At 46.2% G+C, this 24830-nt stretch overlaps 10 protein-coding genes across 10 annotated transcripts; 6 read left to right on the top strand and 4 right to left on the bottom strand.

The window, feature by feature from the left end:
• Positions 1–275: 275 nt before the first annotated feature.
• Positions 276–1817, top strand: GLAREA_08400 (RNA-binding, RBD; the record flags this gene model as incomplete). The annotated part of the gene is made up of 1 exon (XM_008090445.1): positions 276–1817. The coding sequence occupies one exon, from the start codon at positions 276–278 to the stop codon at positions 1815–1817; it is 1542 nt and encodes a 513-aa protein (XP_008088636.1).
• A 1299-nt stretch (positions 1818–3116) lies between these two features.
• On the top strand, positions 3117–4293 carry GLAREA_08399 (uncharacterized protein; the record flags this gene model as incomplete). The annotated part of the gene is made up of 2 exons (XM_008090444.1): positions 3117–3494; positions 3547–4293. 2 exons carry the CDS (start codon positions 3117–3119, stop codon positions 4291–4293), a joined length of 1125 nt encoding a protein of 374 aa, XP_008088635.1.
• A 1428-nt stretch (positions 4294–5721) lies between these two features.
• Positions 5722–6780, bottom strand: GLAREA_08398 (NAD(P)-binding Rossmann-fold containing protein; the record flags this gene model as incomplete). The annotated part of the gene is made up of 1 exon (XM_008090443.1): positions 5722–6780. The coding sequence occupies one exon, from the start codon at positions 6778–6780 to the stop codon at positions 5722–5724; it is 1059 nt and encodes a 352-aa protein (XP_008088634.1).
• A 2100-nt stretch (positions 6781–8880) lies between these two features.
• GLAREA_08397 (uncharacterized protein) lies at positions 8881–9177 on the top strand (the record flags this gene model as incomplete). Its single annotated transcript, XM_008090442.1, has 1 exon — positions 8881–9177. The coding sequence occupies one exon, from the start codon at positions 8881–8883 to the stop codon at positions 9175–9177; it is 297 nt and encodes a 98-aa protein (XP_008088633.1).
• A 1331-nt stretch (positions 9178–10508) lies between these two features.
• Positions 10509–11825, bottom strand: GLAREA_08396 (uncharacterized protein; the record flags this gene model as incomplete). Its single annotated transcript, XM_008090441.1, has 1 exon — positions 10509–11825. The coding sequence occupies one exon, from the start codon at positions 11823–11825 to the stop codon at positions 10509–10511; it is 1317 nt and encodes a 438-aa protein (XP_008088632.1).
• Positions 11826–12711: 886 nt separating this feature from the next.
• Positions 12712–13822, top strand: GLAREA_08395 (GroES-like protein; the record flags this gene model as incomplete). The annotated part of the gene is made up of 2 exons (XM_008090440.1): positions 12712–12826; positions 12882–13822. 2 exons carry the CDS (start codon positions 12712–12714, stop codon positions 13820–13822), a joined length of 1056 nt encoding a protein of 351 aa, XP_008088631.1.
• Positions 13823–14612: 790 nt separating this feature from the next.
• On the top strand, positions 14613–15552 carry GLAREA_08394 (RTA1 protein, putative; the record flags this gene model as incomplete). The annotated part of the gene is made up of 2 exons (XM_008090439.1): positions 14613–14793; positions 14846–15552. 2 exons carry the CDS (start codon positions 14613–14615, stop codon positions 15550–15552), a joined length of 888 nt encoding a protein of 295 aa, XP_008088630.1.
• Positions 15553–16651: 1099 nt separating this feature from the next.
• On the top strand, positions 16652–17584 carry GLAREA_08393 (uncharacterized protein; the record flags this gene model as incomplete). Its single annotated transcript, XM_008090438.1, has 3 exons — positions 16652–16905; positions 16955–17251; positions 17302–17584. The coding sequence occupies 3 exons, from the start codon at positions 16652–16654 to the stop codon at positions 17582–17584; spliced, it is 834 nt and encodes a 277-aa protein (XP_008088629.1).
• Positions 17585–18040: 456 nt separating this feature from the next.
• GLAREA_08392 (uncharacterized protein) lies at positions 18041–18940 on the bottom strand (the record flags this gene model as incomplete). The annotated part of the gene is made up of 1 exon (XM_008090437.1): positions 18041–18940. One exon carries the CDS (start codon positions 18938–18940, stop codon positions 18041–18043), a length of 900 nt encoding a protein of 299 aa, XP_008088628.1.
• A 583-nt stretch (positions 18941–19523) lies between these two features.
• Positions 19524–24364, bottom strand: GLAREA_08391 (uncharacterized protein; the record flags this gene model as incomplete). The annotated part of the gene is made up of 3 exons (XM_008090436.1): positions 19524–23491; positions 23542–23986; positions 24035–24364. The coding sequence occupies 3 exons, from the start codon at positions 24362–24364 to the stop codon at positions 19524–19526; spliced, it is 4743 nt and encodes a 1580-aa protein (XP_008088627.1).
• Positions 24365–24830: the final 466 nt, after the last annotated feature.

Here is a 24830-nt window from a genome sequence, read left to right as displayed (position 1 = left end):
TATCGCAATGTTTTTAGCGAGGAACCAAACATACCACCATCACTTCACCTTCGATCGAAATCACGACACTCCAAAGACTGTTTAGATTTCATCTGAAGGTGGATTACGTTGCTTTGATCCTCTTGCTCACCACATTCCCACGCCTCATAATTGGCTCGCGACTATACGCGTTTACATGAATGATTTCCCCAAGACAACACTACGGTTTACCAAAGATATTACCGTCACAACGCCGTGTGCCAGCTCTAGCACCACACAGTAGCACGCATAATATAATGGCACCCTACCCAGAACTTCTCTGGGTCTTTGATGCTCTCGGGATCAACCCCTCCACCGCGCCCCCAGGTTTCGAAGACGGCTGGATTTCCTTCAACGGCCTCAAACCCACTGAATTCATCCCCGCGATTCCACCCCAATACCGACGCGAATTTCTCGACAAGCGCGTCATCTATGTCACAGGTATCCCCTCAGATGTCGCGCCGCCAGCAATGCGCACTTTCTTCGCGCAGTTTGGGAACGTGGATAAGTGTATCGTGGTTGTTGATCTGAAATCCGAGGTCTCGTTTCGCTGGGTAGTTATGGGGTCACAAGACGAGAGTAAGAGGGTGCTCAAAGGCGCTCATGGCGTGGCATTTAGGGAGTGGGAGGGGGGTGAGAGGAGGGTCTTTGTGCTGAGGTGTTGTGAGGCTGTTGGGCCGGATGGGCATGTTAGGATTGATGGGAAGGGAGGGGTCGGGAAGAGAATCTCGGAAGATGAGGGGAGAGGTCTACTGGGAGATGATGAGAACCAGGAAGACAATACTCATCGTCATCCTTCTCCTGTGATTGCTAGGGTCAAACAACCGACTCAACCGCAGGACAATGCAGAATCTCAGGAGGCAGACGTGTCAAGCAATAGAGAGGGTTCGGACAGGTCTGAGGAACAATACGAGGAGGGTTATGATCCGGACTATTGGGAAGTAGATGCCCAAGAAGAATCTACAAAGAAAGACTCGGAAGATCCAGATCTTCCTACTGTTGTCACGACACCTCCCGAAGGCTTCGTTACTCAAGCTTCTTCATGGGCCAATATTGCAGGAACTGCAAACCCAAGTCATCAAGTCATCAACATTGCACTTGCTTCCAGAGGCCCCGGTGGCCCACGGCTAAAACCTGTCGGTCGAATTCCAAGTATATCAGCTCCTCGCGGAGGAGAATCTCACGTCCAGACCATCCGAGTGGTTCATCTCCTGGGTATACCGAACAATCTCAATCTCCAAGATATCTCAAACGCAGTAAAAGAGGGAGCACTTCGCGCCATTCGCTTTGGCATAGATGCAGAAAACGGAAGTCGTTGGGCTGGCATAGTATTCCAACATGCCAGCGAAGCAGAGACATTCTGGCAAGTGCTGTCACGCGAAAGAAGCGAAGGAAAACCAGAACGTTTCAAGTGCATAGTCGAAGCCGTTCGCGGCGATCCATTTCAACAAGACGATATCCTGAGAGCTATGGGACCTCCCACATTCGCAAGCCGCCGTTTAACAATCGTCAAGTCCAGGTTCTTCTTCATGTTTGGTGAGAAGAACCTCCGAGCTCTGTGTGAGAAGTTGGTTGGGAAGGAGAACATACAGTTGATATGGTTGTATAATGGGGGCAATGCAACGATTGTTTTTGCCGATGTAGAGTCGGCTATGATTGTCAAGGAGAAGTTGGATGATATGGCTGCTGGGAGGGGTCTGGCCAGTGGTCAGTCTGCTTCGACTTGGGAAGGACTGCAGACGACATTTTCTAAGGATCCTTGTGTGGCTCCTCTTGAGTTGAAGACGGCTATGCAATAACAAAAGTAAAAAGTCCGGTTGCTCCAAAAGTCCGTTTCAACGCTGGATTGATTCTGCTTCTTTGAAGCCTACAGTCGTCATTTTTGTGTTTGATTAAGTTAGGAGAGGCTTCAGTCGTGTTTTGATATAGGATAGCGGAGGGTATAGTCGTAATTTTCATAGCAACTGTGATGTACATTTCAAGATCCAATGGAACTGTATAACTCTGCGTTCAAGTATTTGCTTACCGTACCGGAAAAGTGTCCAGAGGTGCTCATGGAACTTCTATTGGTCACTGGTGACATGATGTAGCACACTTCTGAGATCAAGTACTCGAGTTTGAAGCAAGTTTTAAACATAATATAGGCTGTTTCAAACATACGAATTCAATGGGAAAAGTGATAGCATGTGGTTGAATTTGATTGTTGTTGACGCTCATGCTCGGTCGTCAAATATTGTAACAGAAAGCTACTAGGTGGACGTCCACATGTTGTAAGATTTGAGTATTCGATTTACCAATCGAAATTCTATCTTTCCTTGCCTAGAAGCGCTGAAATTTCAAAATTCAAGCAAGTAGTCGAAGCTTCGGCACCGACGCGAAAGTCGTCACTTCCTAAATTGGCCAAAATTTATACGCTAAAAGTATAATTTTATCAACCCAGAGACCATAACACATTACCGTCCTCAGACAAGTCATAAACTTCATTCTTGACCACGCAATAGTAATCGTTTCTGCAATTTGCATTTTATCTTCCACGGCTAGTAAGACCTCAGACTCGGCCGTCGGTTTTCAATACCAGATCTATGGTAACTGCAGAGGTTTCTTTTCATAGAGTCCTTATGTTGCACGCCACTTTTCAAGTTCTTCTTCTTCGGCTACACAATCTTTCAACCTTCTTTTCACTTCAACAACACCGCAACACAAGACCTTCTACTGCGCACGAACAATTTCAGCTACATAGACGAATACCTCTCTGATCCAAGAATTCTTGCTCGAGTCTATACTTCTCCTTCGCATTCCGATCAACACCGGGTTCAAGAACACAATTGACGATTTAATACCACAATATTCCGTTAGATATCTCCTACTTCCTAGCGGGTACATCACAACCTCGGATCTTGAACTTCAATAAGTCAATTTGACCTCACTTTCACGCTAGTTCTCTCATCATTGCTCAGTGCCTCTAGCGAGTATTTATTCCACTCGTGTAAGCCACATGCTAACCTTCTCAACATCAACAACCTCACAATTTTTAACACCGTTATTCAACACCACATACCACAACCTTGACATCTTTCCTCAATTTCGTGGTTGCGAACATGGCACCCATGAAGAGATCCAGTTCAGAAACCTCTTCGAGCCTATCGTCACCTCCACAAGTAGATTCCTCGACCTCGTTGACCGTTACCAGCCATGATGATCAGCTTCAAGAACCTTCTGCAAAGAAGACAAAGATCGTCAAACAAAGTCCTATCATGTTTATATCCCCCGGACAAGCGGTCGATACCAGCATCATCGTCTTTAACCAGGAGTTTCGTGTTAGCTCTGTGGGTCTAAAAGCAAATACGATGTACTTCCAAAAGTTCTTGGATCCTTCTAACGGCTCTACCAACAAGAAATATTCATCCAAATTTAAATACCAGTGGTATACAAAGGTCGAAGCTGATGGTGGTTGGTGTATTTCAAGCGCACCTGAGGTACCCATGAACGCTATCTTCAGTCATTGAGACATTGCTAATCTTCAATTAGGATCGTGTTAGTGATATGACTGCCTATATTGGAGACAGTGAACGAGAAGAAAAGGCTTTCCACAACCTTCTTCGAGCAGTTTTCTCCCAGCAAGCGGTAATTGAAGATGCTACAGACCTTTGTCGCTTAACCATATTGGCCGATTTCACTTGCTGCCTTCCAGTCGTTAAAAACTCGCTTTTTCAGACACTCATCAAAAATCCGAACTTATATGCCAGTATCCAGAAGACTCCGTTAGAGTTGATTGAGTGGGCACTTAAGCTTCGACACCCCTATCTTTTCCGAGAGTGTCTTATCCATCTCCTTGGGCCCTTCCATAACCCCCGATATCTAAAAGTTGAGAATCCGACCATATTCTCAATCGCAAGAGTGATTGACCAGCAGTTCAGAGCATATCTCTGTAATGTTCAAAGAGACCTTCTTGGGCTTATTCTCGAAGGTAAAGCCTCTGCCCAGTTCGAAACAGTCTGGCGCCACCATTTGAAAGGATCTCATGTCTTAGTGGCATCCACACAAACGAGAGTGATTTATTATCCAGCTTGGTTTCGAAAACTGTGTACTATAGATCATGCAAATGAGGAGTTGAATTCTGCAGTCAAGCGGATTTTGGGGCCGGTTTTGAAGAATTGCCTTACATTGGACGGGTCTGGTGCACAATCTGGCGAAGGCAGATTCCGAGATTACTTCCTCTGCTACGATATCCCAGATTCGGTGATGCCTTGGAATGAAAACGAGAGTGACTGGTGAGCCTGGTAGGAACAGTTGTTGAAGTTTCTCGCTAGTTATGCTAATTGTCTTCAGATTACCTTTCTGTAACAATCTACACGAAATTGCATCAAGATGCGTGCTCTGGATGGTTGAAACCGATGGTTTTGCCATATCGCAGCTGGGACTTCGAGATCATTTCATCATAAACATTGTTTATCCGATGCAGATTTATAATCGCTTCAGAGCAACACTTGCGTTTTGACATTCGGATCAATTACAGCATACAACTTGCCCCGTCCTCGGTGCCAGCTGTAGATTTCTGCTTCAGTTGAAGAGAGTTACACTGCCCATATCTTGAACAATCTCTTGACCTCGACACGACGATCTCGAGGCTAAATCGTTTAGAGGCGGTATCAACTTCATACATTTCATCGCGTAAATAAGCGGGGGAGGTTTTACGCATCATCAGTTGAACATAACAATCATATTACGGGAGGATATTTAGATGAGAAAAAGATTTAATGAACTATAAGCGCCACGAAATAAAAGTTATATGATAAACAATCAAGGACATTAGTGATCATGGATATGCAGCAAACTCAGCCCGCTGTACGTAAACAACCACAACTATGTCAATGTTTTGTGAACATGCCAGTGATGCCAACCATTTAAACCACCACAGAAAGCTTCAGCCACCCAGAATAAACACGAGAGTTCCTTGAAGTCTTGTTCCCATATTCCAGAATCAACCACTAATCATAGACATCACAAAACGCCCAAAAACGATAGAATAACATAGGTCTTACATCAGATGATCCAGCCCCTCATCTACTGGAACTTCCTGTCTAGTAAGTTGTCTCGGGAACTTCCCGTGCGGAATTCCTTCTTGTGTAACCTTGAATGTGAGATGTCGATTCTCGCTTACGCGGGCTGTTGAAGAATTGGTCTAGCCAGGAGAGGCGGGGTGTATGGGGGTGAGATGATGGTGTGTCGTGCTGCAAAGGGAGTGGGAGGGTAAGTTTGTCATAGGATTTGATGTTTGATGGAAGAGGAGGAGGAGGAGGGGTGGTGACCGAGTATCGTATGTTTGAGTATGTCAGAGGAAGGCGAGTGAGAGGGTAGGGGGATAAGGGTACACGATTGAGGAGGTCGGGTTGGACCACCATCATCGTGTTCTTTGTACTTCATTGTGCAAACTTGACACGCGGTTATGGAAGTTTGATAAGGTACGAGGTGACTTCGAGTACACAGGCTGGATTACAGAAGAGGGCTTTGTTGCGATTGGCCGTATCAATACCTCGAGTAAGGTACGGCTTATATGCCTCACTAAAAGACGGGTAGATGGTAATGGTATCAATTGTTTTTTTTGTTTTTTATCTTATAAAACTGATCTGCGCATTTCGGCGGCACAACTTGTGATTTACTAGACATCCAATTAGCACATCATAGATAGACGAGGACGGGATTTCAAACCTCTTGCTCAGCAATCTTCAACACTGCCTTTCCAAAATTCTTACCCTGAAGCATCCCAATGAATCCCTCAGCAGCATTATCCATTCCCTCCGTGACATGTGTCTTAGCCTTGAACGTGCCCTCCGAAAGCCATTTCGCGACATTCTTGTTACGCTCCTCCATATACTTTGGTCCCATATCCTTATCACCCACGATGAATCCGCGCATTGTCAATCGCTTGGCAATAAACTGGAACAAGTTCTTGATACCGTATTTCTCGGTATCGGACTTGTTGTAGTCGGAAATCATGCCGCAAGCGACGATTCGGCCGTGCTCGTTGAATGCGTTGAGAGCGGCCTCCAGTTGCTCTCCGCCGACGTTCTCGTAGTAGATGTCGATTCCGTCGGGAGCGAGACGGGCAAGTGCATCTGCTGTCTTCTCGTCCTTGTAGTTGAACCCCGCATCGAAACCTAGTTCTTTGGTGATGAAGTCGAGCTTCTCGGCCGAGCCGACAGATCCAATAACTTTCAGACCTTCGTGCTTTGCCAATTGACCGACAACTTGGCCGACAGCTCCGGCAGCGGAAGAGATGAAAATCGTCTCGCCCTTCTTTGGCTTGCCGATATCGTAGAAAGAGGAATATGCAGTGAGTCCTGGCATACCCATCGCTCCAAGGAAAACCTGGAGATCGAGGTTGTATGGGTTGTCAATCTTTCTCATCATGGTATCTGCAATCTGCTTTTGAACGACGGAATACTCCTCGGTGTTGATCATTCCAGTGACCAAATCTCCTGGCTTGTATTTGTCGTTGTCCGATTTAATAATCTTTCCAACACCACTGTTGTAAAATGGCTCCCCTGGGTTGTATGGTGGTGTGTAGGATTTCTTGTCCGTCGGCCGCATCTTGGCTCGCTGATATGGATCGAATGAGGCATAGAAGTTCTTTGTGGTGACTCCGCCAGCTGGAGGTGCTTGATCAATATCAAATTCGCGGGTCTCGACAGCAAGATCCTTTCCAGCTACAGGAAACCCTTGTGGGATCTGCTTGTAGACGAGAGACTTATTTTGAACCATTTTTGCTGTTGTTTCGGGTATCTAAATGAAATATGAAGTGTGAGGTATTGCGTTTGTTATTGCTTGTTAAGGGAAACGTAAATGGAAATGTCAGGTCTTAGTAGCAGTGATGGCAAAGTCTTAAATATAAAATTTAAAACGCCCGCGTCATAGGTGGATTTCACCTAGACTCTTCGATGACCAAGACCGCAGCCCACTAAACGCAGGGCATTAGGGTCGATGTCCGAAGTTTGTTATGGTTCGCATGTCGAGGGCTTGCGTATTTGTAAACATAATTGGAGGTGGTTGAAGTGCGTCCGAAGATGGCGTTGAGGAATGAAGAAATGGTATCTATGTGAGTAGCCGAGGTCCAATCCGTTCTCCGGATAGCTGCATTTTGACATGGCAAGTCTGCAACGGACGCGGCCCCTCCACGGGCCGAAGCCCTTTAAAGGGTATATCTCCGGCTGGGAGAATCCTGATGCAGATCTCGGTAGTACATGGCATTTGAATCAAGTCCCGATTTTGTAATCAGAAGATGGTCTTCTGACTCGAGTTTGTGAAGCTTGAGCTTTTTTGTCATGTACCTCGTACACTCGTGTCTGGTAAAAAACGTGATGCGGCGAAGCGACGCGACGTAGGTATAACTTCGCGTAAGGCACACCTTCAACTAAATGGATCTCGCGGATTTGCCAACGCTTCGAGCTTAGGACCTTGAAAATGTGGAATGACAAAAGCGTACGTGTACGAAGTATCACCAACCTCTACGGAGTTCACCAGCTACTTCTGTCAATTCAAGCGTCCATGTTATGATCTGGGAAATTGAATCGATACCAATTATTATGCCAATCTACAACTTTCTTTTTCATCCGCCAGTGGTTGCTTTGACTCCTTCGCTAACTGCCAGGTTGTAGAACTTCTTCACTTAGGTTTTGGTTATTAACATTTATATAGTTAGATGCGGCAGTAAATTCCTATTTCACTACCGGGCCAATGTAAGTTACAGCCATCGTACGTAGGAATTTAGATCTCTCTTTCGAAGAGCTCTGATTGAATTCCCTTTGGTGGTCGGAGCTCCGCCAGCCATTCCGAGTCTCCCGACTAACACTCCGAGATCCGAGAGCCGAATATTGGCACTTTTGCAATCTAAAAATACTTCGCGAAGCTTTCTCTCATCCATGCACAAATCACCTCTCCCGTAATATCAGTTTGGTGATCTCCATTGGGTGGCTGAAAACACAATGCGATCCTACTCCAGCCCTATCATACTGCGCCCTTTACGCCATTCAATTCAGCCCTCAAAATTTCTACCCAGTCACCACGACCACATCTGAAATACTACCCCGCTGCGCTGGCTGAAAAGAGGCACTTTTCAGCAATGATAGGAGATCTGGACTGTCGAGAGACGGTCCAAATCATACGGTATTTCTTGAATATCCTATCCAGATGAAGAAACGCCCACCACACCACAATCACACACGGGATCCAATCTCCCCAATGATCAATCAACAGCTTCCCGTCGTACGCATAACCACAAGCGGAGTGACATGGCGCTGACCGCACATGGAGAATTAGCGATGAAAAAGCATATCCTGACTGTGCCATAAGCGGCCCCAAACCGTCCCAATGTTGGAATGGTGGACATCTCGTGGCTCAGCTGGGTAAGCCATGCACGCCATCTTTCAATTTCTGGAAGACCTTCCAACGAATGCCAGCGCTTTGTTGTTGGTGATCTGGTACACATCAGCTCGTGGCCATGCAAATCCCACCTGCTTAGAGGTGTGAGGCTCTGAGACAACTCGGCCAACCCATATGGCTGAAAACGAGCCATGGCTTTGGTACATATACGTTCTGGTTGTCCCGCACTCTTGATGAAAATTTCTGCATTCTTTGTATGTTTATATAATTGTACATAAAGTCATCTACGTTACGCTCTATCTTACTATACCCTACTATTCTTTGATATTGTATATCAGTACTTCCTTCCACAACTTCAACCACCATCTATCCATCAACAAACCTTATTTGACACAAGCCATCGTCATAGATTTGTCTAGCTGAACCACCAGAAATCCTTCGAATTCTTTCTTCAACACTCTCCAAATCCAAATCACATTCACAATGAGAGGCCTCACCTCGAAACCCGAAGCAACATATGCGTCAGAGCGTACCCATGCAGAGTCATATTGGGAACGACTATTTGGGTGGTGTTGGCGTCCACAATCAGAAGCCACGGCACAGCCACAAGAACAAAATAGATATCATCACATACCAACGCACGCAGCATCATCTTTTATGAAGACATCAACGACGCCAGCTATGATTCCACCGATGGAGGAACAATCGAGACGGCAGAGAGGCGAGATACAGGGGCCGCCGGTTAGCGGAGAGAGGGATCCGAATCAGAGTTTGATTTAATAAATGCTCTGGGTCGACTTCGAGGCTTTGGATTTGGTGATTTTCATGGTGTTGTTGATTGTTGGGCGTATAAATTTTTGGGTTGAGCGTTTGGAGTTCGGATGTGGGTGGTGTCTAGGAATCATGTTGGAGAGCTTGGGTTCTACTTCCGCATCGGGAGCAAAACTGTCGATACTATCCCCGGCACGTTACCAGCCAATTGCCTACGCCTTATCAACGACCTCGCGTCTTGGTTCATATAATAGCCGAGAATTGTCATTTGTGTGGGTGTTCGTAGCTGAGAGTCATCGTCGTTATTGGCGTTCAAAGTATACGGTCTACACAGAATGTACTCTGTTCTGTGTATTTGATTATCCAAGCATCAGCGGAGCAGTACATAAATCTTAATCCAAAGCCAATTATTATCAAATCCCTCCATGTAAACCTCCCTACAAGTATCAATCCTCCGATCAAATTCCACACATCACTCCATCCAAACCCTCCAACTCACTCTCAAAAGGCGCACATCACCACCTCTTCTCCAACCGAACCAAGTTCCAGACCCAACTTTTAACACCACAACCTTCTAGAACTTCAATTCCCAACCGTTTCGGTGGTACACTGTATTCCCGCTAGATCCTTCATGATCCAATGTACGCCTCCGCTGTCTTACCATGTCTCAATACCTGACAGCTGTCACACCGTTTTAAGACAATTTAGACGACACGAGCCTCAAATATTGCAGACGTAAGCGGATGAGTACGAGTCGGGAAATACATCTTCGAATACACTTCGAACCTTCCCGTTTCTTACGCTGGATTTTCTGTGTTTTGCTGGTTTTGTTGACGGCTCGTGAAAAAGTCCACAGACGACTATGCAAGTTAAGTCCTCAAACCTTGTGTTTATTAAAGATAATGCTCTCGTATGTTTTGATGTTGCTTCTCGACTATTGACTTGATGTAATGTAGAATCGCTTAGTCTAGATTGATCCTTCGCTCAAACGTGCTTTCCTTGCGAAGAATCTAAGACGTCATGGCTACACAAAATTTTGTGCCACAACTTCACCTCATGGACTTGTATTTTTCTAGAATATTAAGTTAGACCTTAGCTATCCATAATTTATTTTGATTGGGTCTTCTTAAAGTTCTTGCACGGAGATAGAAGGATCAAGCACTTCCGAGATGCCCTTTTCTTCCCTAGAACAACTCCTATCATTGATAAGTAAAGGCGATTTGTTTTAATCGTCACAATTTATTTCACGTAACAGCGGGGGATATCAATGAATGAACTGTCGCTAATACTATCCATAATTGCTGTAGTTTTCTCAAATATACCATACACGTTTCCCCCTCTCACTGACCGTTTTCCGGCTCGACCATTGCAAGTGGTGCAGTCGGTCTATTGTGTTTCGAACAGAACCAACCATCATCCTGACTCTGATCACGAAAATCCTCAAGCTCACACCCCCAATACGACCATTTCGCAAGATCTCCCTTGTCCCAAAACACCCACCCAACTAACCTCAAGCATTTTCTTCTCGCCGCAAGAGTGACGAGTTTTCGACACTCAATCGGCACAGCGTTTGTGAGCCAACTCGACATACATAGTTGTTTCAAAGTAACCCCAGGAAATGGACTCGGTGCCCAACGCCGGGTTGCTGCGGTCGTCCGACGATGTGCTGTGGCGATAGGCTCGGTCATTGACTGCCATATATTTGCAGTGGAGAAGAAGCCGTGGTCGCCGCGATCAATTTGACTGAAACCACGAGAGCTGAGCAAAGAGAACACGACGATGTAGTTCGAACCAAAAGACGTGAGCTCCCATCCTCGGTCTGGACAAAGGAAAAGTGAGAGCTGAGGGAGACCTCTCATTTGGAAGGTTTTGGGAACTCTTTTAGGAAGTTTACATTCCCAAGATAGATGCTTCGAGTATACAACGGCAGTTGATAGCAAGGTGTAGATGCATTTGCACTCTTCTACTTCCCACCATTCGTATCGCTTCCAGAAATGTTCTTGGGCATCCAAGTTATCCTCCCAGTGGGGTATTAGCGTCATATTCGGGAAATCTGAAGTGTTACCAGGAGTGTGGAAGAGCTCGGAGAACAGTTGAAATCTTAAGAGTGCTCGTCGGAGGCGGTATTTGTCTTTCCACATCGACAGTGGTAGGATGTCTGGGGGACATGCATTGTCATCGAAAAGCTGGATGGCGTCTGTTGTTCCACACGCCTTTGACCATATCATGGGGCAGTACTCCACAAAATTGTCTACCGATTCAAGAATCCAGGCCATATACTCGATGGTTTCTGAGGACCGCGAAACGTCGGCTGGAGGTTTGCTCAAGTCGGCATTTTCGACATGATCCTGCAAGAACAATCGCATTTGAGTTCCATTCATTCTTCCTCTTTCTCGAGCTGCGATAATGGCGTACAGATAACATTGGAGCTCTTCATCCATCGTTTTTCGCAATATGCCACTGATGGTTTTGTCGAAGGTGGAAACGCATGATGAGGTCAGTGTAGGGTAGACGGTGCAAAGTCGCTGCAGTGAGCTGATGGAGTCGAGGTTCAGAAGGATGTAGCGAATGAGCTCTTCTGGAAGTTTTGCGAGGTGTGACTGCGTCCAAAACATTGCATCGAGGACTTCTCGGAACCATTGTTCGGCTATGGACATTGTGACAATTGTAAAGTAAGAATGCTGGTAATGATAATACTGCAGATTTCTCGCCCCGAAAGAATGCACAGTGACGAACTCGAAAATGAAATTGTGACTTTGGAAAGAAATGTTGAAGTGTCCCTGATGCATGGACGCGAACCTTGACAAAGGGAAGTCGCGACCGAGAGGCCTGAACTTGGGTTTCAGGATGATTGAAAACAAACATCAGTCATGAGAACGTTCATAGTTACACCCAGCAAGTGGACTTGTGGAAGTGATTCAAAACGTCGAGAGAGTAACAGCGTCGTAAAGTTTTCCTAAAAAGATAGTTATGTCTGAACATTAGAGTAAGGTGAAAACAACACACAGAGATCACCATCCATCCCTACTTACTGCCAGATATTTTCTTGCAAACACTGAACATAAAGATTGTTTCTTGCAGAGTATACTCCAGCATTGTATGTATTGCTTATATAAGTAGATACTTAGCATTTCGGCGTTAACAGACGAGTTGACAAACCAAAGAGGAGCTAGCAGAATGAAAGTATGATCTAAAAATTGGCATGGCCATGATATAAGGATACGTTACAAATTTCCACCCACCTCGGAATGATACGAACGATTAATAATCTCGTGACAATTGGATTTTGAGTTTTCGAAGCACTTAAAGACAGGTTAATTAACGCTAGTGCTTGATAAATACTGAAGACGCAATCTTGCTTACAAACTACATAGTTCAACATTTAGTTCTCTGGCATAGCTGGAAGACTATTGTTTTATGGGCCGCTATTTAAACACCGAGGACTCCCATCTGAGGTTTATGACCAGTTTTAATGTTATGAACATCTATTTTATTGTCGCACTCATTGTTTCCTTCTACGTCCTTTTAAAACCACAGAAAGCAATGTCTCAAAAAGCTCTTGTACTTCGCGAAATTGGCACGCCATTGGTTCCGGGAGATCGTCCAATCCCACAACCCGGCCAAAATCATTTGCTACTTAAGGTTCTCGTCGCTGGTCGTAAGTTTATATCTGTTCCTACAAAACCGCAGAGGTCTTAATCCTTACCCTCTAGTCAACCCTCACGATCAGAGAACTCGCGATGCTGGTCTTTTCGTCACGAGCTTCCCTTTTGTTCCTGGTAGCGACATAGTTGGCGAAGTCGTGGGCGTGGGCGAAGGGGAGCATTCTGAAATATTCAACATTGGTGATCATGTCTTCGGCCATACGTTCGTCAAAGATGGTGATGCCAATGACTTCAACCCTCTTCAGCAATATGCTCTCGCGGACGCGCGATTCGTTGCCAAAGTAGCGGATACAGGTCTATCCGACGATGAAGCATCAACCATACCAGTAATTGTGTTGGCGGGTTTCATTGCACTTTTCTCCAGCTCTGGTCTCGGTCTTCCTCCACCGTTCTCGGCTGAAGCAGCTTCTTTTGACTTCGCTGCCACCACTCTTCTGGTTATCGGAGGTGGCTCAAATACTGGAATGGCTACGATTGAACTGGCCAGGCTTGCAGGAATCAAACAGATCATCGTAGTTGCCGGGATTCGTAATGAGGCCGAGATAAAAACGAGGGGGGCTTCCCACGTGATTGACCGGCACGCCGGCGATGTACTAGGTCAAATCCGCGCTATCACCGGGGACGACCTGATCTATGCTGTTGATACGGTGAATCCTGGTCAGAAACAAGAGGTTGGCGTCGCTGCGCTTTCCAACTCGAAGAAAGGCACACTCATCACGCTTCGTCGACCTGATGGAGATTTTGATCCTGACCACATTGGTACGAAGAGCGCCGGTTATGAGCGTAGGCTGGTATTGGGGGTTTCAACAGGCCACCCAGAACTGGCAATGGGCTTCTGGAAGGAAGTCCCTGCATGGCTTAAAGATGGAAAGATCAGTTCAAGCAAATATAAGGTTGTGAAAGGCTTGGACGCAGATGTCGTGAACAAGGTTCTGGATGATTACCGAGATGGGAAGGGTGAGAAGACGAATGTCCACCCATGGGAGTAAGGACTGGTTATTGTTGGTTGTGAGTGGTTGAAGTCTTGATGTTCTTGTAAATGAGCGTTGTTAAAACAATTCTTCTTATCACATTGGCTTTAATTAACTAGGTAAGTCGGCTTGAGGTAGATAACTTACCTATTCATAGCTTCCATTGAAATCGTTAGGTGCACCAGTGCTAAGCGAGCCCTCCTGTCAACAGTTTTCTATAATTCGGACGTTTTTTCTCCTTGGTTTCAATGTTTCGAGGTGCGCGAACTTAATGTAACCTGCACGAGCATCTGGGAAAGTAGGCGCATAAAACATCCGTCACAGCTTTACACACGCCAAAACCAATGGAATTTTCAGCAAGCGTCACACGTGACACTATCGCATAGCTAATGCTCGTACAGTTCGTCCCGATTGGGAAATCCAGCGTACTCGCTAATGTCAAATGGGTCTGGAATCCAGTCCAGCCACTCGCAATCAAGCCCCTCGCAATTTAGAGCATATCATTTTTGTTGGGCTACCACTGTCGATAAAAGAGGTGGTAGTTTTAGGAAGTCCTCGTCACTGTGAGACTGTTAGCACGGAGGTTGAAAATAGATTTCTGGTCCCAGCTCAAATTGCCTGATACGAAAGCAATACGAAGCGTCGATAAGATGTATATATCTAAGCATTGTGATGCCCACTAGCCAATACTTCTTTTGCTATAGTTCTGTCATTTCACTCTTGGTGCCTTCATTCATTTATACTACATTTCCTCATAGTCAAAAAGCTTCGTATACATTGACAGCCTACTTCATCACTTTCCACAGTAATGGGCAGCCAGATTTTGCAACCCCGAGGTGAAGCTCCCTTCGACCTTTACCCATACACGCCAGCAGCTGCACCAGGATGGGCGTTCCTTGTGCTGTTTGCAATTGCTGGAGTGACACATTTTGTGATGATGATCCCATTACGATCATGGTACTTTGTACCTTTCATTCTAGGGTGTGCTGGTAAGTGAAGACACCTGGTAAAGTTTTGGTCTTGCTCTAACAAATCCAACAGGTGAAGCTGGTGGTTATTATGGCCGGGCGTGGTCTCACGAAAATATCCGAAATGGCAGTCCTTACCTCATTCAACTGATGTTGATTCTTGCATCAGCACCACTCCTCTCCGCAACGATATACATGACATTAGGCCGTTTCATTCGAGGTCTGGAGGCAGAAGATAAAGCTGTAATACGACCAAGTTGGACAACGAAAATATATGTCATCATCGACATTGGCAGTTTCGTTTGCCAGATGGCAGGCTCTGCAATGCAATCGAGTGGAGATGCCGCAGGGGCCAAGTTGGGAAACAACATTGTCATAGGAGGATTGGCTTTTCAGCTGGCTGCGTTCGTTGGCTTTGTGACTATGACGATGGTAGTTCACGTTCGCTTGAACAGAGACCCTACTGTCATTTCGAGGCGCCCACAAATCAAATGGAGGCGGAACATGTACAACCTGTACGCCGTAAGCTTGATGGTCTTCGTGAGGAGTGCTTTCCGTCTGGTGGAGTTTACAGAAGGGCCAGATGGTACGATACACAAGAGGGAGATATTTCTCTATGTATTTGATGCAGCGCTTATGTTTGGAGTTACTGTAGCAATGGCTGCTCTGCACCCGGGGTTCCTTCTTAGAACCATCCGAAAGGACAAGAGTAATGCTTTGGTTTCAGATGGCAATGACTCGTATTTGCTTCAAGGCCAGTCTTTTAAGCAAATTGATTAGATATGTTCGATGATTCGGCTTTGATGTATCTGGATCGAAGTGAAGGTTTAGAGGAGTGGTCTCCAAACAAGAGTTATTGGACACAATAACATAGATTTTTCCAAATAGCGGTTCTTCAATACCCAGTCTTTCCTCGTACTTGTTGCAGATGATTATTATGATGACTCTAGCCGTGGCTTAACAAGTAAAAAAAGATAGAGTAGCTAGAACTACAAGTCGAAGAAGAGAAAGCAGAAGCTAAGCAAAGAAAACTAGTACACGTTCAGAAGTGCCGGCAACTTGACTTCAAGTTGTGATAAAAGAGACAACTAACGACGTGAAAGAGCTGGCACAAGAAGTGGTCGTAATGAAGGGGAAGCATCCAGGACAGTAATTAGATGAAGCTTTGCACCAAACGACGTTGAACATATAGACCAAAGAGTTTATTCGACATATGACACTCGCTAAGTGATAGCAGAATGCGGAACTCTCGGGACTAAATGACCAAAATGAGCCGGTATGTACCACGGTAGCCGCCGAGATATGATCGGGGCAGTCACCACAACCATATTCCGGCGGTAACAATAATGTGCATGTTGGGACTGAAATACACATGTACGAGGGATGTGGAGAAGCGAACCGGCAGAGAAAAGGGTGTGGAAGATGTTTGCCGCACAAAGCTCTGAGTGCCTCAGGCTTCCATGACTCTCGGCCTCGAGCTATCTTTATGCCTTTGTGCTGATCTCGCCTGCGATTGGCCACTCTACCCCCCAGGTTCCCCTTCGCCCACCTCGACGCTGCATGTAAGCGCTTTCTCTTCACATCATCCCCCAATGGTCATTGGGCGGTTGTTCTCGACCAACGACTGCACACCATCACCCGCTGAAAGGATGTGCCTCTTCATAATGGGGGCCGCCCCTTCGCAAAGCCTCTCTCACCTCTCGAAGCTGTCTGTCCATGTAAAGCTTTCTTGCGACGACGACGACGTCGATTCCTCGACATCAACGACCGACTGTAATTGTGTGCGCCAGCTCTCGTCCGAACCGCCAGCGACTCTCTCATCCGCAGCTCGATTTCCCGTGCAACCTCGTTGATCGAGACCTCTCGGCAGTCAGCAATCATGTTCGGAATTCGGATGCCACATTTATCGAAGAAATGGAAGAATCCACGAGTGTTCATCGGTCTGGTTATCCTGGAGTTGGCAGGAACGGTAGCAGCGTTGGCCTTGTTTGGAATCGCTTCACCGAATTTATATCGCACGAAACTGTGGCAAGCGGGATCAGATCACGGCTTCAACTCGAGTCCAAAGCAGATACTATACGCATACGCAAACCATAGACCAATACCGACAACGCCATTTGTTTGGTCGCAAGCGTAAGTTGAGACCGCGCAGATGGAGTTGATAGATGTTAACGACGGATAGTCTGACCGATTACAATGTCGCCATTTCCGTCCTCTCTATGTTCATCATGATCGTCAAGGTTGTTATGTTCTCTCTGCACATATGGTTCCCGTTCTTGTCCGTCATTATCAATGCGGTTCTTACGGGATTGTATGCTGCGAGCTTGTACGGCCAGGCTGGGCCAGACAATACCGATCCAAAGCACCCATCTAGCAGTGCCTGGTATATCACCCAGAGCTGTGACTTTGCGAGCAAGGTTGGAGCTCGTGGCTATTGTCTGCAGGCCAAAGGTGCATTCGCAGTTACCGTGATCATGACGTATGTTTGGTATTCCTGCTCTGTTCCTATCCTAAATCTAACGTTTTCAGGGCTCTATTCCTCGCCAACATGATCTTGTCAATCTGGTGCTTGATCCCCACTTCTGCCCAACGAGCAGCCGATGGAATTGATATCGACGACATGCAAATGAAAGGAGGCAACAATTCTGACAACAACTCCGATTCTAAATTCGAAATGAACGTCAGGACGAATGCTGTACCATTCACCCCACGAACTCTGGCATTCAACACCCTGGATCGTCAACTTCCACTACGCTCTCAACAAATCGAAGCCGAGAAGAAGAAGGGAGGCAAAGCACCACGCTTTGCATAGGTGAAAACAATCTTACATCTGACGGTTTTCGTATTTGAGGAGTTGTATTTGAGGAGTTGGAAAGCGGAGTGTATGATTTACGGTATCACACAATTATTTTGACTTAATTTATCTCCTTGATCAGGGTTCGGGGGGTGTTACATTTCATATACTGTTTATATAAAAGCTGTCGGATTTATGGCCCAGCTACAACCCAAGCATGGCATAGCATGATACAGCGCTAAAGTCCGAATATTACAAGAAATTACTAGTAACCATGTGTAGTATCTGACTCTCTTTTTATGCTGGCTATATTCTCGACTAGGACAGCTGTTTAAGGAATGGTAAGTTTATCGGAATTAGATACACAAATATAACACTTCCAGTCGCTCGAACTGGCTTCACAACCGTCATGTATACGTTTTTTTTCGATCTGAAGTATATATATATATCTCTTCAACCATATCTACATACAGACTAGATAATTTCCCCCTGCTTCAATTTTTTCGTCCCCATCAACGACAGTAATTTCACCTCATGTTTCACTCGCGGAACCAACGGTTTGATCTCTCCTCCCTTTAGCACCTCTGGACGCTTCAGCCCTAGTAATTTTACTTCGTGCTTTACGCGTGGTTTGTCTGCTGATTTCGGCTCGTCTACTAGTTGACTTTTTGGTGTGGTAGGGAGAGTTTGTGTGAGTTGTGGTTGTGCGGGTTGAACAAGTTCCGGTTTTATGACCTCTGGAGTAAAGGTCTGGATCTCTGCTTCTACCGTTGCCTCGAAGGAACCGGTATCTGCGCGTGTTCGGACTGATATCTCGTCGTTGATGAGGTTGAGGGATGACAGAGTTGGGGTGAGGGTGTGTGGCTCATCTATTTCGGTTTCGTGGTCGGAGGGTGAGGAGTCGGAGTCGTAGGTTAGGGATGGTGGGTCTTCTGGCTCTTCTTGTTGTTCGTTATGGTTTTTTGCGAGGTCGTTTTTGTCTTGTCCAGTGCTTAGGATACTGTGATCGGTTTCTTCTAAGATGGAGTCTTCCAAAATCGAGTCTTCCAAGATAGACTCGTCCAAGACCGAATCTCCTCCCACATCTTCCTCCCCAAAAGTACTTCCAGCACTCCTCCTTTCCCTCCTCTCCCGGACCTTAACCCCCGCCCTCCCTTTCTTCCTCGGCCCCATCGAAAAAGACATCTCAGTCCCATTCGGTGAACCACATGTACTCCCCTCGCCAGCAACCTTTCTCTCTCTCCTCGCTCTCTCTTTCGTACCTGCTCGATGGTTCCTCCTATGATTCTTAGGATTCCCATTATCCTCTTGCACCGATACCGAACCATTCGATAGCTCCTCTGGAGTAGTGGCCGGTGGGGTTAACGAATCCATAATACCCAAAAAAATCAATAACCAAAAATACACGAAAAAGAAGTAAATACAAGAACCCAATAAGCGACCAGCACTACCTTACCCTATCTTCCCAACACAAAAACCAAAAAATTAAAAGAAAAAAAAGCAGAAGTGGTGGTGCTGGAAGAAAACTGTACGCATCTCGGGGAATACTCAAGGTAAAACCGCCGGGGTTTCAGAGACGTATCTATTTGTGGTTTCAATGCTATAGGGCCACACGGATTCTGGAGTATTCAAACATACGACGAGTTGGATAAGACGTGAGGATTCTTGGGTTTGTTTCGTTGGTGGGGTTATATGTGAGGTTGGTGTAAGGTGGTGGTGAGAGGGAAGAGAGTGGGGAAGGGGGGTGGATCATGTGATTTGAAGATGTTCGCTTACTTTGCTGCTTCAGAAGAGGACAACAGGTGGTGCACAATGAGTCTGTGTGATTGAGGGCTGATTTATGTTGTTGTGAAGTTCTGTACCCTTCACCTCGGACTAATTATAACACATTTCAGGAAGCATCAAAGACTATCATCATAGAAGAATAAACATCATAATAATTGGTATAAACCCCCTCTCACCCATCAATGGGACACCTAAATTCCCTCCCATCAACCACCAACTCCCCCTCATCAACCTGCACCGCCTCAAGACATGCCTGATGATAAATATGTCTACAAGCCAACACAACCAGCGGTCCCAAATCCTCACCCTCACTCTGTCCGTCAATCGCAGGAACCTTCCCCTTCATGCGCATTCCGTCAACGATGCTACTCTTACTAGTAGTCCTAGTATGTGCTTTCCCCTTTCCGCGCTCCGCCTGACTACCCGCCAATTCTGCCGTTCGTTCTTTCCGACGCTTGAGGTCTGCTGCTTGTTTATCTTCCCATTTGGAGAACACGTCGCCTGAGACGCCAGGACCCCAGACTCGGCGACCGCATCCTTCGCAGGTGGATCCTCTAGGCCGCCAACCCCGTTGGCGGAGTTCTGTGGCGGATTTGACGTTGACGAAGAGGTCCTTTTCAAGAAGACGGTTTGAGAGGCTGAGAATACTTTCTTCGTAAGCGTAGGCTGAAAATATTGAGGCTAGGACTGCTCGAAGGTCACTGAGATTGGGTGATGATATGGAGGCTCGAGTTAAGAATGCTCGTAATATTCGTAGAAACGACAAGTTGGCTCCAGAGGGCGTTGGCGATGATGTTGAAGAAAGTAAAGCTGTGAAGCATTGCTGAACCAGAGTTCGTGACTGGAATATCAACTTTTCACTATCTATCTCAGCAGAACCGGATGTTTTGACGTCCGATAAACTTGCTGAGATTTTGCGAGTAATCTGAACGGCGACATCGATAAGGTCTAACCACAAAGTTTCATCTGGAAGGAGTTCATCATGAGGGCTTGCCTTCCTTCTGGTCGGCGTAGGAGGTTGAAGAAGCTTAAGCTTCTCTTGCCCTCGACAAAGCCATATTCCAACGCCTGTGTATTTTTGCAGAGCGTCCAGAAGATCTTGAGCGGCTTCTCCTACTGGTATTGACTGCATGTCTTCATCTGAGCCACTCAACAGTCCTTGCAAGGTCGATTCAAGCTTCCTGAGGTGCTGGATCAGACGACTCATGGCGCTTTGTAGCTGACCATCCCTGGCCATCAGTACTACTGCAGCGTCGACCACACCACTATCCTCCATATAAGGTAGGATTTTCTCGAGTCGCAGGTCGCTCGCTTGGACGATTCCGACATAGTCAGCGACATGCGTAGGATCAAATTTACACATCAGCTGTACATATCGCTCTGTAAACTGGGTATGTGGTGATGGTTTTACAACTCCTGATTCCCCAGTCCCTGGTTGGAAAATAGTGTGCAGATAGGTGTATTCAAGCTCAGGATCTTCAGGCAAAGAGTCAAGAAACTTTTCATGCAATGATGCTGCATACAATTCAATAATCTGAGCAGTCCTAACAGCATCGAGGTGGACAAGGTCACTAGCATGAGCTTCCATGACCTCGTGAACATCTCGGATTTGTCGCTTAGTCAAGCCAGAGCGTGGTCGTAAACAATCAGCAATACAGTCGAAGACCTCCTCTTGATTTTCAGGGTCGTCAAAATATGCTTGAACCAGTTTACCGAATTGTTTGTCCGCTTTGTAAGTGCTTTTGAGCACTCTGTAGAACCCAGCTTTTTCAAATGACGGCAGAAGAGTAGCCATATCTGGTGGGTGATACACTGAAAGCAAGTATTCCGCACTCAGTTGAGCATCATCGGCCAGGTCGTCACCTGGATAATTACATAAACCAGTCAAAACCTTGTGTAAAGCGGATCCCGAAAGCAGGAGGTATTGTGGGAATTTCGGAAGATTCCGAGCTATAAACATATCGAGGTAAATGGTGTCTTCAGACGCAAAGTCGTTTGCATTCATGACTTCCAAGAGGATTGTGACAATGTACTGGCGATTGACCGATAGCCCAAAAATATACTCCTCTGGCATATCTCGGTTTGCTCCACCATTGACCACTCTCTCAGGGGTATCATTAAGGAATGAATCTTCGAAGGCTTCGTTGAGGGTGCTCAGGAAACTTGGCGCGTCGAACTTCAGAATCATCCTTAGGTATGGAAATGATGGCTCGTAGTCCTCGCTTGGCTGTGTTAAAAATGGCTTTCCTGTCGCTTTCGGCCAGGTGATTGTTTGGCCCGAAAATATGAACCAATACAGTTCTGCTTTTGCATTCATGGCATCCTGATCATCAAGAGCGTCGCCGGTTGGGTACACTCGTCCAGTAAAAGTATAAGACATATATGGAAACATCTTCAGAGCGTTGACCCCAAATATGGGATCCTCCATTAGGTCGCCATTACTGAAATAGTCACCATTCTGTATTAATGGCACAAGAAGTGCTAGAAGATCGATGAGAGGCGTAATGTAGTCCCTCAAGGCCTGATTGAAGACGTATATTAGGGCATCGTATAAATTGTGTTGTTTGCAAAGAGTCGTAACTTGGTCGATATCAAGTGTCATCGTTTCCATATGGCAGATCATCTCTTCAAGCCGGCTTTCCATCCCTTTACTCACATAGTGAGTAATCATGGCTTTCACAACTCCAGGTGGAACAATGATGATTTTTCGCTCTAAAATATGAGGTTCCAGGGTTTCGAGAAACACGCCCTCTTCTTCGCCATCCTCGTACCACTCGTATGCCTCTTCAAAAAGAAAGTCAAGATCATCTATGCTGAGACATGCATCAAAGCAAGCTTCTGCCAGCTCTTTGAGTTTGTTCGGGCTTCCGGCTGTGGCCCGCTGTTTCTGCTGACCAAATGCAAACTTTAGTGAAGCTGTCATGATCTCAACCAGCTTGTCTCTAACCATTGTATGGCGTAATGTCGTATCTTCTGGTAAGCCAATAGTGAGCTTGTCAGCATCGCCTGTGTAGTAAGATGTCGCAAGCTGGATGGCACCGATATAATCCCCGTCTTCCATTAGCGATATCAAGCGGTCCGCCCAATTTGATAATGAGCCCACGGAAACGTCATTGAATCCGAGCAAGAACATACGTCCTTTGTAAGCCCGGAAACTCATATAAAACGCATCTGCCACAACTCCGTGCATGGAGTCGTCTTCTTCGTCCAACTGTTCCACCAGATTGTGAAGTTGTTTTGAGAAGATATCTTGATGATAGATGTGCTTGTGGACTAGGTCAAAGGCCTCAGTCATTCGCATACTATAATCTTCTAGAACGATGAGCCGCTGAGTGATTGTGAGAACTGTAAGAACGGATCTGCTTAACCACTGGACTGCAACAATGGCTTCCTCGGCTTTCCATCGGCTGCGAGGTTTGAAAGTCAGACTTGGCGGTTTATCCTTATCGGGAGACTCTATTTCATCTACATCAAGAACAGTCAAGACATTCGACCAGCAATATACCAACTTTACCTTTGATATATCACTTCCAGTTTTCGGGTCTTTGACTTTCAACTTGACCGCTGGAAACCATGCTAGACATCCACTCATAGCACTATGAGCAGCAACTTCTTTTGGCCGCGAGGCTTTGTGTTGGGTTTGGGCAATAGGCGTAGTCGATACAATAACCAGCAGGTACGGAGTCAACATAGCGGTTAATCCAAGATTATCGGTTCCTCTCTCTACATTTCCAAGTGGAAGGGGCGCAAACGCGAGCACAGTACTTGGTTTTCGAGCTTTGCCAGAAGTTGAGACATCACTAGGGTACCGTCCTAGGATTCTTGTCGTCCTCACAGAACGTCCTACTGACCCCATACCTCTTGTCGCCAGATGAGAAAATGCCATTCCACGGTCGTCAGCGGAGACAACTGCAGTATGCCGCGTTCCTAAAAACCCCAGATGCCTTATCGTAACACCTGGGATGTGCCCATCCAAAGTGCGGTTTACCATCTGAGGAGCTTGAAGGCTAGGTATATGTAGAAACGGACGAGCTGCTTTAGCAATCTCCCACGTGAAAATACTGCCATTCGCATGACCTCCAGCAACGATCAAATGATCTGCAGAAATAGCAACAGACGTGATAGCTCCAGACTCGACAGCTAAATCTGTCAGCACTCCACCTTGTATTTGCGATTTTTTGGAATCCTACCTTTAGTGCCAGGTCCTATTATAGACTTCAGATTTTGGTGATAGTCAAAAATTAATATTATTCCTTTCGAAGTGCCCAAAACAATCGAGGCAGATACTGATATACAGGTTGGTATGCCGAAACTACGTTTCCCAACTTCGGAAAAAGCCTGGCCATTCATCTTCTTGAGTTTCGTCCATCGAATCACCTCCCATGGTGGAGATGGAGTGTCTACGTCGCCCGCGTCAAGGGCAATCTGGCTGCTTACAGAAACTTGACGCCCATGACTCTTGAGATATGCTGGTGTTGGAGAGGCTGGTCGAGGGATAGAAAGGGTAGAGCTAGAGAGACGGGATTGGAATCTTCTATCAAAGGGTCGGAAGGACGGGGTTGGACTTTCGAGGCCAGGACGAGATGCCATAGACGGAAGGATGCTGCTGCCACCAGGAGACGATAGTACAGAGCCCTATATTTTGAATCAGCATCATTCCATGGCCTTTGGTGTATTACGTACCTGGACAGACGGCGAGTCGTCTGGTATTGACATGACAGATTCCATGGGGCTTTGTACACCCCTAGGTATCGCATCCAGAGAGCCATCTTCTGACGTACTTTCCAGGTCTCTGGTAATCTTATATCTATTCGTTCCATTGGTCACTTTCTCTGGTGTTGATGGTCTTTCTTGTTCCTCCTGTAATAGCTCGGATATGCGACTCCCTTCAACCCCCAGCTGGTTGTCACCATCATCAACTGTGCCCGAACCATTCCGCGCTATATCCTGAGTGTCTCCATTGATCGTAGCCTCCTCACCTCCACTGTCACTATCCGCAGAAGAAGCGCTCATCGAGAATCGGTCATGTTTCCAGGATTCGCGCGAAATCGATGCGGCGCAGTACGCGGACTGCTAAGATGTCAACTTTTCAGATGGACATTGAACCGCAGAGCTTGACAAGTATATGGAAGTTGTCGAGTCCTCTTGCCGTCGCCGTAGCTCTCGAATGGGCTGAATGGTGGTGTATTTACCTGGGTGGTTGGATAGGTACGATAGAGCTCTCGCTTACAGTCGGGCGGATCAGACGTGAAGACTTAAGAGCTTCTTGGATTATTCTCAGACTCTCAGGAACTCCAATGACCAACTCCAGGGTATTGTACCACGTATCGAAAACAACACAATTATCGTTGTAAATAGAAAAGGTAGCCTTACGTGGTGGCACAACTACAACATCATATATCCAATCCCAGGAAACTTGACGCGACGATGGATCACGGAAGCTTCCGAACCTTGTAAGCCAGAGCTTCCCGAGTTATCT

Source organism: Glarea lozoyensis, assembly GCF_000409485.1.
Source record: "Glarea lozoyensis ATCC 20868 chromosome Unknown GLAREA9, whole genome shotgun sequence".
In the NCBI taxonomy this organism is placed as follows: Eukaryota; Fungi; Ascomycota; class Leotiomycetes; order Helotiales; family Helotiaceae; genus Glarea; species Glarea lozoyensis.
This window is presented reverse-complemented; position numbering and strand designations above follow the sequence as displayed.